The 16,026-nt window shown below is 38.9% G+C and overlaps 1 protein-coding gene across 4 annotated transcripts in view; it reads left to right on the forward strand.

Annotated features, from left to right (window-relative positions):
• FRY (FRY microtubule binding protein) overlaps positions 1-1,785 on the forward strand; it is a 424,933-nt gene extending 423,148 nt beyond the window's left edge. For all 4 annotated transcript variants that reach the window (XM_073795022.1, XM_033843712.2, XM_019936771.3 and 1 more), the window contains one exon: positions 341-1,785. In XM_073795022.1, the coding sequence (XP_073651123.1) occupies positions 341-599 (259 nt within the window). In that variant the 3' untranslated portion in view covers positions 600-1,785. The remainder of the gene's footprint in view (positions 1-340) is intronic.
• The last annotated feature ends 14,241 nt before the right edge of the window (positions 1,786-16,026 follow it).

Raw genomic sequence — 16,026 nt, forward strand, 5'->3', positions numbered from 1 at the left:
GATAGTATATTCACATTCATTGTAACCAGAATGCTATAGCAAATAAATATTTTAAGATTATGGGATTCCATTCTGATATTTTTTTACTTTAGATATTTTATCAAAACCAATAATATTCAATATTCTAAAACTGATCATGTGATGTCTGCACAACTCTGAATATCACTAAAAAAGCCACAGAACTATATATTTTAGATAGCTGAATTGTACAGTTTGTGAATTATATCTCAACAAAAGCTTTTGTGTTAAAAGAGCAATTTTCTTATACTAATAAAGACTCATAACCTCTCAAACTTGTGAATAATAGTGCCTCTAATCTGCTCTTCTTTTCTGACTGCAGAAGTCTGTGGCCCAATGACATCTTTGGAAGCAGTTCTGACGATGAGGTCCAGACACTACTGAATATTTATTTCCGTCATCAAACTCTGGGACAAACAGGTACTTACGCACTGGTGGGGTCTAACCAGAGCCTGACCGAGATCTGCACCAAGCTGATGGAGCTGAACATGGAGATCCGGGACATGATCCGCAGGGCCCAGAGCTACCGGGTCCTCACTGCTTTCCTTCCAGACTCCAGTGTTTCCGGCACTAGTCTCTGACAGGAGCCTTCCGTCCCCCATGGGTGCCAAGCTGGGGGTGCTGCCATGCTGGGGTGACGTCATTCAGTGTCTTCTCGGCCTTCAAAAGGCTTGGTCAGACTGTTCTCCCTCTTGTTACCTGTAGGACTTTTTCTAAAGAGGATGGCAGAACTTCCCACGTGTAGCAATACTATAGGAACCAAGGTAGCATAGGACATTCTGGAACAACCTCCATCCGTCATGCTGTGTGGCACAAATGTGTTATTTTACTGAGCAAATGCAACTCACTACTGAAGATGTGACTTCCATTGCATACCAAAGCCGACTACTCTGCACAGTACCTTCCTTTCTAGAAACAATTTTAGATTGGCAAAAGTGCAATGTTTTCTTCGCTAAAAATATTTTATATTCTAAAACTTGTACATTCTTTCCTTTTCTTTTTTTTTTTCTTTTTTTGGTGGGCTGAGGAAGGGGCAGGCAGAATGAAGCTGGCCACTGAAGATTGTAAGACGGTCAAAAGCTGACAGCCTGTATATGTGAAAAGGGAATTGTAAATGGACAATTTAATGTACACTGAAATTTGAATACAATTACTGTATCTAAAAGGAGCTGCTATGAAGTACCTTTCTTATGTTGCTAGGCTACTGTTTCGAAAGCCCTGGATCTCTTTGCAGGGGTCTGTGATTAGGACCCTCGCACCAAAAATGGTCCAGAGAGACCTTTTTTTTAAAGGATCTTGGCTGCTTTTTACTATAAGGTTGCTTTTATGAGCATATTTATACTACAGAATGATGAGTGTTAATTTTAACCAACTTGGCCATTTTGTAGAAAAAAGTTAAAGACATTCAACATTATAAATTCCAAGTCTTTCCACCTGTTACGCATGCATATTTTAATATCCGTTTGGATAGCTGGAAGTAGAATCATAACGGTAAAATATGAGTTGTCACTTTTCTTAAGAAATGTCATTTTATTTGTAATATATATGTAAAGGGCCATTCTTAAGTTTTCTCCTTAAACTTAATGCTGTCAAGTGTTAGCTGTGTGCATGTAAACCTGTTGCACATTAGAAACATTCAAAGTTTATCTGTGTAACTTATTCACTCTGTAAATACATTTAAAGTTTTTGTGATGTAATCTCGGTTAATATTCTCTTTAGGCTAAAAGAAAAAAATACATATTGACCACAGGTTTTATTTCTGCTTAATGAAGATTTTTGCCATTGACACATTTATAGTTTTGTGTGTGGGGTGCCACACTCATATGTGTTCCATGAATGGCAGCCAGTGGGGTTGTGAGGCAGTACAGTGACCCTGGGAGAAGGAGGCCTCTGTAACCTCTTGAAGTGGACACCAAAGACTGTGACCCTCACCCAGTGCTCACTGGGATCAAAGAGAGAAATCAGAGAAGAACAAGAGCTCTAATTGTCCATAACCTATCATTAGGTTGTCATCCTTAAAATTCTGAAATAGACCCATAACGATCAGCAAAAAGTAGTAAGAGTTTTTGTTCTTTCACCAAAACCCATCTATTCTTCACCCCACTCAAAAAACAGGGTCATGGAGACACATAACAATCTGATCTCTATGGTCTTCCTACTCATACTTCTTAGATTAACAAATATAACTTGCTTTCCTAACATGCACCAACTAAATCATAAGTAGTAATTTTCTAGAAGTACCCTGCAACAGAGCCTGACCCAAGATTTTTTTAATGTTACCATAGGTACAACTATTCACTTATTTTAAAGACTTTCTGGACATTGCTGTCAACATACTCTTCTGATGATTTTCACCTTACCTTAAAGATGATTCTCCATGATTTGTAGAAAAGAAACTGAATCACAATCGCTCTGAAAAAAAAGTCTTACATAATGCAGGTCTCTGTGGGTAACAACACTAGCCAACTCTCAGAGTTGTGCTGGGACCCACAGTAGATAGGACTGACCAGTCATGACTGAATTTTCCACCATGGTCTCTAACCCAACAAAGAACCACCATGATGGGTTACTCTTTTAAAAAACCGAGATTTCAGTAATATCTTATAATCTGTAGTCATGGGAAGTAATGGGTTTTTTTCTGTTTATTTTTTAAAAAAACAGATTTGTTAATGTGAAACATTTCTTCTACTTTTCCACTATTTCTTAACCTTCTCACCCTTGAGTATAAAAGAAAGGCCCTTTGAAGCTGCAGACCTGCCCCATTTGAGCCCACCAATCAATGATTTCAGAGCTGCAGTCCAATCTCCTTGGGTATTGTGTTGTGCCTCTGTTACTGAAGTGTTAATTTTCACTTCGCAAGGAACAGGGATGGAGAAGAGAGAAGAGGTAGAGATATCCACCTGAAGGAGAGGGCAGATATCTAACAGATGCTTCTGGAATAAGAGAAATACCTCCTCATACCTCCATGCTTTCTAGTCCCAAAACATGATACACTTTACCCACAGGCATAAAACAATTCAGACAGGTGCACTGCAACTTAGACATAACTTGATTAAAATTGTAGTGTCCAAATCGAGTATTTTAGAAAAAGCACCATACATTTTAGAGGCATGCGAATGTCTTATTCTCACAAATAGGTGAGACCGTTAATACGTTAGTACAGCTGTGAAATAAAGATACTTGTAACTTAGCATTGCACCTGCACACGTGTCCACAAACATGCACAGAGTTAGGTCTTAGGGCTCTTCAGGTTCCAAATCTTAATGCTGTTCTTTTCAGTGAACTGCAAATTACAGAAACAAGGGGGGAGAGCATCTAGGGAGGGGAACAAGCAGGGGTGCCCAGAGAGGTCGTGGAAGCTCTGCACACTTTCCCCAAGCCCTGCCCTACACATCTGTTCCACATGGGTGTTCATCTGTTTCTTATATCCTTTAAGAACAAACCAGTAACAGTATTATCATTTAAGACGGATTCCTTTCAGAAGCTTGGTGTTATCCTCACTACAGTCTTGCTGCTCAAAGCACACAGATCAATATTAGCTACCTCTTCTGGAAGCCTGGAAGAAACACAGACTCTCAGGTCCTACTGCAGACCTACAGATTTAGAATCTACATTTTGACAGAACCCTCAGATCCCCAGAAAGATGGCAGAGTAGAAGGACCTGAGCTCACCCACCTCACGAAAACACCAAAATCAAAACAGCTGAATGACCATTGACAAAAAACGACTGGAACCTACCAAAAAGATAATCTACTTCCAAAGACAAAAAAGAAGCCACAATGAGACGGTAGGAGGGTTCCATTCGCGATATAATCAAATCCCGTACCCACCAGGTGGGTGACCCCCAAACTGTAAAATAATCATATCACAGAGGTTCTCCCACAGGAGTGAGAGTTCTGAGCCCCAGGTCAGGCTCCCTACTATGGGGATCTGGAATTGGGAGGAGGAGCCCCCAGAGCATTTGGCTTTGAAGGTCAGAGGGGCTTGATTGCAGAAACTCCACAGAACTGGGGGAAACAGAAATGTCACTCTTGGAGGGCGCACACAAGATTTCATGTGCACTGGGACCCAGTGGAAAAAGCAGTGACTTCATAATAGCCTGGGAAAGACCTACCTGCTGATCTTGGAGAGTGTCCTGGAGAGGTAGGAGGTGGCTGTGGCTCACTGTTAGGACAAGGACACTGGTGGCAGAGGTACTGGGGAGTACTCATTGGTGTAAGCTGTCCTGGAGGCCGCCATTTTGATGCCAAGGCCTGGCCCTACCCAGCAGCCCAAAGGCTACCCATAATGTTGGGATGCCTCAGGCCAAACAACCAACAGGGTAGGAATGCAGCCCCACCCTTCAGCAGACTTTAAGGCTGCTTAAAGTCTTCCTGAGCCCACAGCTGCCTATAAACACACCCTTTGACAAGGGCCTACCCACCAGAGGGACAAGACCCAGCTCCACCTACCAGTGGGCAGGCATGAGTCCCTCCCAACAGGAAGCCTGTACAAAGCTCTTAGACCAACCTCATCTACCAGGGGGCAGACACCAGAAGAAAGAGGAACTATAATTCTGCAGACTATAGGAGAGCAAACACATAAAGTTAGACAAAATGAGACAGCAGAGTAATATGTTCCAGATAAAACCTCAGAACAACTAAGTGAAGTGGAGATAGGCAATCTACCCAAAAAAGAACTCAGAGTAATTAAAGATGATCCAAGATCTCAGAAAAAGAATGGAAGCACAGACCAAGAAGATACAAGAAATGTTTAACAAAGAGCTAGAAAATTTAAAGAACAGATGAACAATCAAATAACTGAAAGGAAAAATACACTAGAAGGAATCAATAGCAGAATTAATGAGGCAGAGGAATGTATAAGTGAGATGGAAGACAGAATAGTGGAAATCATTGCCACAGAACAGAATAAAGAATGAAAAGAAATGAGGACAGTCTACAAGACTTCTGGGACAACATTAAACACACCAACATTCACATTATAAGGGTCCCAGAAAGACAGAAGAAAGAGAAAAGACCTGAGAAAATATTTGAAAAGATAATAGCCAAAAACTTCCCTAACATGGGAAAGGAAACAGTCACCCAAGTCTAGGAAGCACAGAGAGTCCCATACAGGATAAACCCAAGGAGGAACCTGCCGAGACACATATTAATCATACTGACAAAAATTAAAGACAAATAGAAAATACTAAAAACAACAAGGGGAAAGCAACAAATAACATACAAGGGAATCCTCATAAGGTTATCAGCTGATTTTTCAGCAGAAACTCTGCAGCCCGGAAGGGAGTGTCATGATATATTTAAAGTGATGAAAGGGAAAAACCTACAAGGAAGAATACTCTAACCAGCAATGCTCTCATTCACATTCAACAGAGAAATCAAAAGCTTTACAGACAAGCAAAAGCTAAGAGAATTCAGCATCACCAAACCAGCTTTACAACAAAGGCTAAAGGAACTTCTCCAGGTAGAAAAGAAAAGCCCACAACTAGAAACAAGAAAATTACAAATGGGAAAGCTCACTGGTAAAGGCAAACATACAGTAAATATAGGAAATCATCCACACACAAATATACCAAAAGCAGCAATCATGAGAAGAGGACAGTACAAATGGAGGCTATTGAAAATGCATTTGAAATTAACAAACCAGCAACTTAACACAATCCTGTATATGTATAGACTGCTATATCAAAACCTCATGGTAGCTGCAAACCGAAAATCAACAATAGATACACACACAAAAAAGAAAAAGTAATCCAAACACAACACTAAAGACAGTCATCAAATCACAAGAGAAGACAACAAAAGAGGAAGAGAAGAAAAAAGACCTATGAAAACAATCCCAAAACAATTAACAAAATAGAAATAAGAACATACATACTGGGGGACTTCCCTGGCAGTCCAGTGGTTAAGACTCTGCACTTCCAATGCAGGGGGCATGGGCTTGATCCCTATTCAGGGAACTAAGATCCCACATGTTGCAAAGCGTGGCCAAAAAGAAACACACACAAAAAAATACATATTGGTAATTGCCTTAAATGTAAGTAGATTAAATGCTCCAACCAAAAGACACCGACTGCTGAATGGATACAAAAACAAGACCCATATATATGCTGTCTACAAGAGGCCCACTTCAGACCTAGGGACAAATACAGACTGAAAGTGAGAGGATGGAAGAAGGTATTCCACGCAAATGTAAATCAAAAGGAAGCTGGAATAGCAATACTCACATCAGACAAACTAGACTTTAAAATAAAGACTGTTATAAGAGACAAAGAAGGACACGACATAATGATCAGAGATCAATCCAAGAAGAAGATATAACTATTGTAAATAGTTATTCACACCCATTATAGGAGCACAGCACCTCAATATATAAAGCAAATACTAACAGCCATAAACAGAGAAATTGACAGTAACACAATAATCGTGGGGGACTTTAACACCCCACTTTCATCAATGGACAGATCATCCAGACAGAAAAAAATAAGGAAACACAGGCCATAATGACATTAGACCAGATGGACTTAATTGATATTTATAGACTATTCCATCTGAAAGCAGCAAAATACACATTCTTCTCAAGTGCATATGGAACATTCTCCAGGATAGATCACATGCTGGGCCATTAAGCAAGCCTCAGTATTTAAGAAAACTGAAATCATATCAAGCATCTTTTCTGACCACAATGCTATGAGATTAGAAATCAACTACAAGAAAAAAAAAACTGTAAAAAACACAAACAAGTGGAGGCTAAAAAATATGCTACTAAACAGCCAATGGATCACTGAGAAAAGCAAAGAGAAAATCAAAAAAATACGCAGAGAAAAATGAGAATGAAAACACAGTGATCTAACACCTATGAGACACAGAAAAAGCAGTCCTAAGAGGGAAGCTTACAGCAATACAATCTTACCTCAGGAAACAAGAAAAATCCCAAATAAGCAACCTAACTTTACACCAAAAGCAACTAGACAAAGAAGAACAAACAAAACCCAAAGTTAGTAGAAGGAAAGAAATCATAAAGATCAGAGCAGAAATAAATGAAATAGAGCTGAAGAAAACAATAGAAAAGACCAATGAAACTAAAAGCTGATTCTTGGAAAAGATAAACAAAATTGATAAACCTTTAGCCAGACTCATCAAGAAAAAAAGTGAGAGGGCTTAAATCAGTAAAATTAGAAATGAAGAAGGAGAAGTTACAACTGACACCACAGAAATACAAAAGATCATAAGAGACTACTGTACAAGCAACTATATGCCAGTAAAATGGACAACCTAGAAAAAATAGACAAATTCTAAGAAAGGTACAATCTACCAGAACTGAACCAGGAAGAGAAAATATGAACAGACCAATCACAAGCACTGAAATTGAAACAGTGATTTTAAAACTCCTACAAACAAAAATCCAGGACTAGATGGCATCACAGGCGAATTCTATCAAACATTTAGAGGAGAGCTAACACCTATCCTTCTGAAACTATTTTTAAAAAGAGGGAGGAAGGAACACTCCCAGACTCATTCTATGATCCTCTATCACCCTGATACCAAAATCAGAAAAAGACACCACAAAAAAAGAAAATTACAGGCCAATATCACCGATGAACATAGAAGCAAGAATCCTCAACAAAATACTAGCAAACCAAGTCCAACAATACATTAAAAGTATCATACACCACGATCAAGTGGGATTTATCCGAGGGATACAAGGATTTTTCAATATCCACAAATCATTCAGTGTGATATACCATATTAACAACCTGAAGAATAAAAACCATATGATCACCTCAATGGATGTAGAAAAAGCTTTTGACAAAGCCCAACACCCATTTATGATAAAAACTCTCCAGAAAGTGGGCATGGCAGGAACATACGTCAACATAATAAAGGCCATATACAACAAACCTACAGCTAACATCAGGCTCAATGATGAAAAGCTGAAAGATCAGGAGCGAGACAAGGATGTCCACTCTCCTCACCTTTATTCAATCTACTTTTGTAAATCCTAGCCATGGCAATCAGAGAAAAAAACAAATAAAAGGAATCCAAATTGAAAAAGAAGAAGTAAAACTGTCACTGTTTGCAGATGACATGATACTATACATAGAAAATCCTAAGGATGCTATCAGAAAACTACTAGAGCTCATCAATGAAATTGGTAAAGTTGCAGGATACAAAATAAATACACAGAAATCTGTTGCATTTCTATACACTAAAAATGAAAGATCAGAAAGAGAAATTAAACAAACAATCCCGACCAGTCCCTCCCATCAAGCCGTGTAGACAGCCTCATCCACCAGAGGGCATACAGCAGATGCAAGAAGAACTACTATCCTGAAGCCTGTGGAACTAAAACTACATTCACACAAAGACAGACAAGATGAAAAGGCAGAGGGCTATATAACAGATAAAGGAACAAGATAAAACCCCAGAAAAACAACTAAATGAAGTGGAGATAGGCAACCTTCCAGAAAAAGAATTCAGAATACTGATAGTGAAGATGATCCAGGACCTGGGGAAAAAAATGGAGGCAAAGATCGAGAAGATGCAAGAAATGTTTAACAAAGACCTAGAAAAATTAAAGAACAAACAAACAGAGATGAACAATAAAATAACTGAAATAAAAAGTACACTAGAAAGAATCAACAGCATATTAACTGAGGCAGAAGAACGGATAAGTGACCTGGAAGACAGAATGGTGGAATTCACTGCTGCAGAACAGAATAAAGAAAAAAGAATGAAAAGAAAGGAAGACAGCCTAAGAGACCACTGGGACAACATTAAATGCAACAACATTCGCATTATAGGGGTCCCAGAAGAAGAAGAGAGAGAGAAAGGACCAGAGAAAATATTTTAAGAGATTATAGTTGAAAACTTCCCTAACATGGGAAAGGAAATAGCCACCCATGTCCAGGAAGCACAGTGAATCCCATACAGGATAAACCCAAGGAGAAACACACCAAGACACATCGTAATCAAATTGGCAAAAATTAAAGAAAAATTATTGAAAGCAGCAAGGGAAAAATGATAAATAACATACAAGGGAACTCCCATAATGTTAACAGCTGACTTCTCAGCAGAAACTCTACAAGCCAGAAGGGAGTGGCATGATATACTTAGAGTGATGAAAGGAAAGAACCTACAACCAAGATTACTCTACCCGGCAAGGATCTCATTCAAATTCAATGGAGAAATCAAAAGCTTTACAGAGAAGCAAAAGCTAAAAGAATTCAGCACCACCAAATGAGCTCTACACAAATGATAAAGGAACTTCTTTAAGTGTTGGAAACAAAAGAGAAGAAAAAGACCTACAAAAACAAACCTAAAATAATTAAGAAAATGGTAATAGGAACATACATATCGATAATTACCTTAAACGTAAACGGATTAAATGCTCCAAGCAAAAGACACAGGCTTGCTGAATGGATACAAAAACAAGACCCATATATATGCTGTCTACAAGAGACCCACTTCAGACCTAGGGATGCAAACAAACTGAAAGTGAGGGCATAGAAAAAGATATTCCATGAAAATGGAAATCAAAAGAAAGCTGGAGTAGCATTACTCATATCAGAAAAAATAGACTTCAAAATAAAGAATGTCGGAATTCTCTGGTGGTGCAGTGGTTGAGAGTCCGCATGCCGATGCAGGGGACACGGGTTCGTGCCCCGGGCTGGGAAGATCCCACGTGCCGTGTAGCAGCTGGGCCCGTGAGCCATGGCCACTGAGCCTGCGTGTCCGGAGCCTGTGGTCCACAATGGGTGAGGCGACAACAGTGAGAGGCCCATGTACCACAAAAAAATAATTAATTAAAAAAAATAAAAAATGTTACAAGAGACAAGGAGGGACACTACATAATGATCAAGGGATCAATCCCAGAAGAAGATATAACAATTATAAATATATATGCACCCACCATAGGAGCACATCAACATATGAGGCAAGTGCTAACAGCTATAAAAGAGAAAATTGACAGTAACACAATAATAGTGGGGGACTTTAACATCTCACACCAATGGACAGATCATGCAAAATGAAAATAAATAAGGAAGTACAAGCTTTAAATGACACAATAGACCAGACAGAATTAATTGATATTTATAGGACATTCCATCCAAAAACAGCAGATTACACTTTCTTCTCAAGGGCGCACAGAACATTCTCCAGGATAGATCACATCTTGGGTCACAAATCAAGCCTCAGTAAATTTAAGAAAACTGAAGTCATATCAAGCATCTTTTCTGACTACAACACTATGAGATTAGAAATGAATTACAGGGGAAAAAAAGTAAAAAACACAAACACATGCAGGCTAAACAATATGTTACTAAATAACCAATAGATCGCGAAGAAATCAAAGGGGAAATCAAAAAATACCTAGAGGGCTTCCCTGGTGGTGCAGTGGTTGAAAGCCCGCCCTCCGATGCAGGGGACACGGGTTCGTGCTCTGGTCCGGGAAGATCCCACATGCCGTGGAGCCCTGGTCCCGTGAGCCATGGCCACTGAGCCTGCACGTCCGGAGCCTGTGCTCCGCAACGGGAGAGGCCACAACGGCGAGAGGCCTGTGCACCGCAAAAAAAAAGGAAAACAATACCTAGAGACAAATGACAATGAAAACACGACGATCCAAAAACTATGGGTTGCACCAAAAGCCGTTCTAAGAGGGAAGTTTATAGCTATACAAGCCTACCTCAAGAAACAAGAAAAATCTCAAGTAAACAATCTAACCTTACACCTAAAGGAACTAGAGAAAGAACAAACAAAGCCCAACGTTAGCAGAAGGAAAGAAATCATAAAGATCAGAGCAGAAATAAATGAAATAGAAACAAAGAAAACAATAGCAAAGATCAATAAAACTAAAAGCTGTTTCTTTGAGAAGATAAACAAAATGGATAAACCATTAGCCAGACTCATCAAGAAAAAGAGGGAGAGGACTCAAATCAGTAAAGTTAGAAATGAAAAAGGAGAAGTTACAACAGGCAGCACAGAACTACAAAGCATCCTAAGAGAATACTACAAGCAACTCTATGCCAATAAAATGGACAACCTGGAAGAAATGGACAAATTCTTAAAAGATATAACCTTCCAAGACTGAACCAGGAAGAAATAGAAAATATGAACAGGCCAATAAAAACTAATGAAATTGAAACTGTGACTAAAAATCTTCCAACAGGGCTTCCCTGCTGGCGCAGTGGCTGAGAGTCCGTCTGCCGATGCAGGGGACACAGGTTCGTGCCCCGGTCCAGGAAGATCCCACATGACACAGAGCAGCTGGGCCCGTGAGCCATGGCCACTGAGCCTGTGCGTCTGGAGCCTGTGCTCTGCAACGGGAGAGGCCACAACAGTGAGAGGCCCGTGTACCACAAAAAAAAAAAAAAAAAAATCTTCCAACAGGCCTTCCCTGGTGGCGCAGTGGTTGAGAGCCCGCCTGCCAATGCAGGGGACAAGGGTTCATGTCCCGGTCTGGGAAAATGCCGCGAAGCGGCTAGGCCCGTGAGCCATGGCCACTGAGCCTGCGCATCCAGAGCCTGTGCTCCACAACGGGAGAGGCCACAACAGTGAGAGGTCGGTGTACCACAAAAAAAAAAAAAAAAAACTTCCAACAAACAAAAGTCCAGGACCAGATGGCTTCACAGGTGAATTCTGTCAAACATTGACAGAAGAGCTAACATCCATCCTTCTCCAACTCTTCCAAAAAATTGCAGAGGAAGGAACACTCCCAAACCCATTCTATGAGGCCACCATCACCCTGATACTAAAACCAGACAAAGATACTACAAAAAAAGAAACTTACAGACCAATATTACTGATGAAAAATGCAAAAATCCTCAACAAAATATTAGCAAATAGAATCCAACAACACATTAAAAGGATCATACACCATGATCAAGTGGGGTTTATCCCAGGGATGCAAGTTCTTCAATATATGCAAATCAACCAATGTGATACACCATATTAACAAATTGAAGAATAAAAACCATATGATCATCTCAATAGATGCAGAAAAAGCTTTTGACAGAATTCAACACTCATTTATGATAAAAACTCTCCAGAAAGTGGGCACAGAGGGAACCTACCTCAACATAATAAAGGCCATATACAACAAACCCACAGCAAACATCATTCTCAATGGTGAAAAACTGAAAGCATTTCCTCTAAGATCAGGAATGAGAGAAGTATGTCCACTCTCACCACTATTTTTCAACATAGTTTTGGAAGTCCTAGCCACGGCAGTCAGAGAAGAATAAGAAATAAAAGGAATACAAATTGGAAACAAAGAAGTAAAACTGTCACTGTTTGCAGATGACATGATACTATACATAGAGAATCTTAAAAATGCCACCAGAAAACTACTAGAGATAATCAATGAATTTGGTAAAGTTGCAGGATACAAAATTAATGCTCAGAAAATGTTGATTCCTGTACACTAATGATGAAAAATCTGAAAGAGAAATTAAGGAAACAATCCCATTTACCAATGCAACAAAAAGAATAAAATACCTAGGAATAAACCTACCTAGGGAGACAAAAGACCTGTATGCAGAAAACTATAAGACTCTGATGAAAGAAATTAAAGATGATACCTACAGATGGAGAGATATACCATGTTCTTGGATTGGAAGAATCAATATTGTGAAAATGACTATACTACCCAAAGCAATCGAAAGATTCAATGCAATCCCTATCAAACTACCAATGGCATTTTTTTACAGAACTAGAACAAATCATCTTAAAATTTGTATGGAGACACAAAAGACCCCGAATAGCCAAAGCAGTCTTGAGGGAAAAGAATGGAGCTGGAGGAATCAGACCTCCTGACTTCAGACTATACTACAAAGCTACAGTAATCAAGACAATATGGTAATGGCACAAAAATAGAAACATAGATCAATGGAACAAGATAGAAAGTCCATAGATAAACCCACGCACCTATGGTCAACTAATCTATGACAAAGGAGGCAAAGATATATAATGGAGAAAAGACAGTCTCTTCAATAACTGGTGCTGGGAAAACTGGACAGCTACATGTAAAAGAATGAAATTAGAACACTCCCTAACACCATACACAAAAATAAACTCAAAATGTATTCGAGACCTAAATGTAAGACCGGACACTATAAAACTCTTTAGGAAAACATAGGCTTAACATACTTTGACATAAATCACAGCAAGATATTTTTTGATCCACCTCCTAGAGTAATGGAAATAAAAGCAAAAATAAACAAATGGGACCTAATGAACCTTCAAAGCTTTTGCACAGCAAAGGAAACCATAAAGAAGATGAAAAGACAACCTTCAGAATGGGAGAAAATATTTGCAAATGAATCAACGGACAAAGGATTAATCTCCAAAATATATAAGCAGCTCATGCAGCTCAATATTAAAGAAACAAACAACCCAATCCAAAAATGGGCAGAAGACCTAAGTAGACATTTCTCCAAAGAAGACATACAGATGGCTAAGAAGCACATGAAAAGCTGCTCAACATCACTAATTATTAGAGAACTGCAAATCAAAACTACAATGAGGAACCACCTCACACCTGTTAGAATGGTCATCATCAGAAAATCTACAAACAACAAATGCTGGAGAGGGTGTGGAGAAAAGGGAACACTCTTGCACTGCTGGTGGGAATGTGAATTGGTACAGCCACTATGGAGAACAGTATGGAGGTTCCTTAAAAAACTAAAAATTGAATTACCATATGATCCAGCAATCCCACTACTGGGCATATACCCAGAGAAAACCATAATTCAAAAAGACACATGCACCCCAATGTTCATTGCAGCACTACTTACAATAGCTAGGTCATGGAAGCAACCTAAATGCCCATCGGCAGACAAATGGATAAAGAAGTTGTGGTACATATATACAATGCAATTTACTCAACCATAAAAAGGAACGAAATTAAATCATTTGTTGAGAATGTGGATGGATCTAGAGACTGTCATACAGAGTGAAGTAAGTCAGAAAGAGAAAAACAAATATCGTATATTAACACATGTATGTGGAACCTAGAAAAATGGTACAGATGAACCGGTTTGCAGGGCAGAAGTTGAGACACAGATGTAGAGAACAAATGTATTGACACCAAGGGGAGAAAACCACAGAGGGGTGGGGATGGTGGTGGGCTGAATTGGGTGATTGGGATTGACATGTATACACTGGTATGTATAAAATTGATGAGTAATAAGAACCTGCAGTATAAGAAACAAACAAACAAAACAAAAACTAATACTAAATTTTCTTTGCTTATTTGTATGGAAATATGTTAATATAAATGTTTCAGACATTACATGAAATTTCTAAAAATCTTATATGTTCTGATATAATGTTATAAGTCATAATTCAGTTATTATTTTAAAATGTATATCTCTGAGGGCTTCCCTGGTGGCGCAGTGGTTGAGAGTCCGCCTGCCGATGCAGGGGACGCGGGTTCGTTCCCCAGTCCGGGAAGATCCCACGTGCCACGGATCAGCTGGGCCCATGAGCCATGGCTGCTGAGCCTGCGCATCCAGAGCCTGTGCTCCGCAACAGGAGAGGCCATGGCAGTGAGAGGCCCGCGTACTGCAAAAAATAATAAAAAAATAAAATAAAATGTATATCTCTGAAATAACTTAAAAAAATAAAAAAATGAAAATCTAACTTTCTCTTTTGAAAATCAAAGAGTAATTCCCATAGTCCTACAATAATGGGATAATTAGTTCTGAAACCTGTCATGTTTCATGTTTCATACGTAAAGAAAATCATATTAATTTTTAAAAATTAAACATGGACTTTGTAGCACAAAGACAAGGTCTCCCCCTCCCAAAAATAAGAAACAATCCCATTTACTATCACAATAAAAAGAATAAAATACCTAGGAATAAACCTACCTAAGGAGGCAAAAGACCTGTACTCTGAAAACTATAAGATGCTGAAGAAATAAATGAAAGACACAAACAGATGGAAAAATATACCACGTTCTTGGATTGGAAGAATCAATATTGTCAAAATGACTATACTATGTAAGGCAATCTACAGATTCAATGCAATCCCTATCAAATGACCAATGGGATTTTTTGCAGATTTAGAACAAAAAAATCTTAAAATTTGTATGGAAACAGAAAAGATCCTGAATATCGAAATCAATCTTGAGAAAGAAAAACAGAGATGGAGGAATCAGGCTCCCTGACTTCAGACTATACTATAAAGCTACAGTAATCAAAGCAGTGTGGTACTGGCACAAAGACAGAAATATAGATCAGTGGTACACGATAGAAAGCCCAGAAGTAAACCCACACACTTATGGTCAATTAATCTACAACAAAAGAGGCAAGAATATACAACAGAGAAAAGACAGTCTCTTCAGTAAGTGGTGCTGGGAAAACTGGGCACCTACATGTAAAAGAATGAAATCAGAACATTCTCTAACACCATACACAAAAAAAACCTCAATATGGATTAAAGACCTAAATGTAAGACTGGATACTATAAAACTCTTAGAGGAAAACATAGGCAGAACACTCTATGACATAAATCACAGCAATATCTTTTTGGATCCACCTCCCAGAGTAATGAAAATAAACGCAAAAACAAATGAGACATAATTAAACTTAAAAGCTTTTGCACGGCAAAGGAAGCCATAAACAAAATGCAAAGACAACCCACAGAATGGGAGAAAATATTTACAAACGATGCAACTGACAAGGGATTAATCTTCAAAATATACAAACAGCTCATGCAGCTCTATATGAAAAAGAACAAACAACGCCATCAAAAAATGGGCAGAAGATCTAAATAGACATTTCTCCAAAGAAGACATACAGATGGCCAAGAGGCACATGAAAAGCTGCTCAACATCACTAATTATTAGAGAAATGCAAAATTACAATGAGGTATTACCTCCCACTGGTCAGAATGACCATCATCAAAAAATCTACAAACAATAAATGCTGGAGAAGGTGTGGAGAAAAGGGAACACTCTTACACTGTTGGTGGGAATGCAAATTGGTGAAGCCACTATGGAAAA

The sequence above is a fragment of the Tursiops truncatus genome, chromosome 18 (genome assembly GCF_011762595.2).
Source record: "Tursiops truncatus isolate mTurTru1 chromosome 18, mTurTru1.mat.Y, whole genome shotgun sequence".
Lineage (NCBI taxonomy): Eukaryota > Metazoa > Chordata > Mammalia > Artiodactyla > Delphinidae > Tursiops > Tursiops truncatus.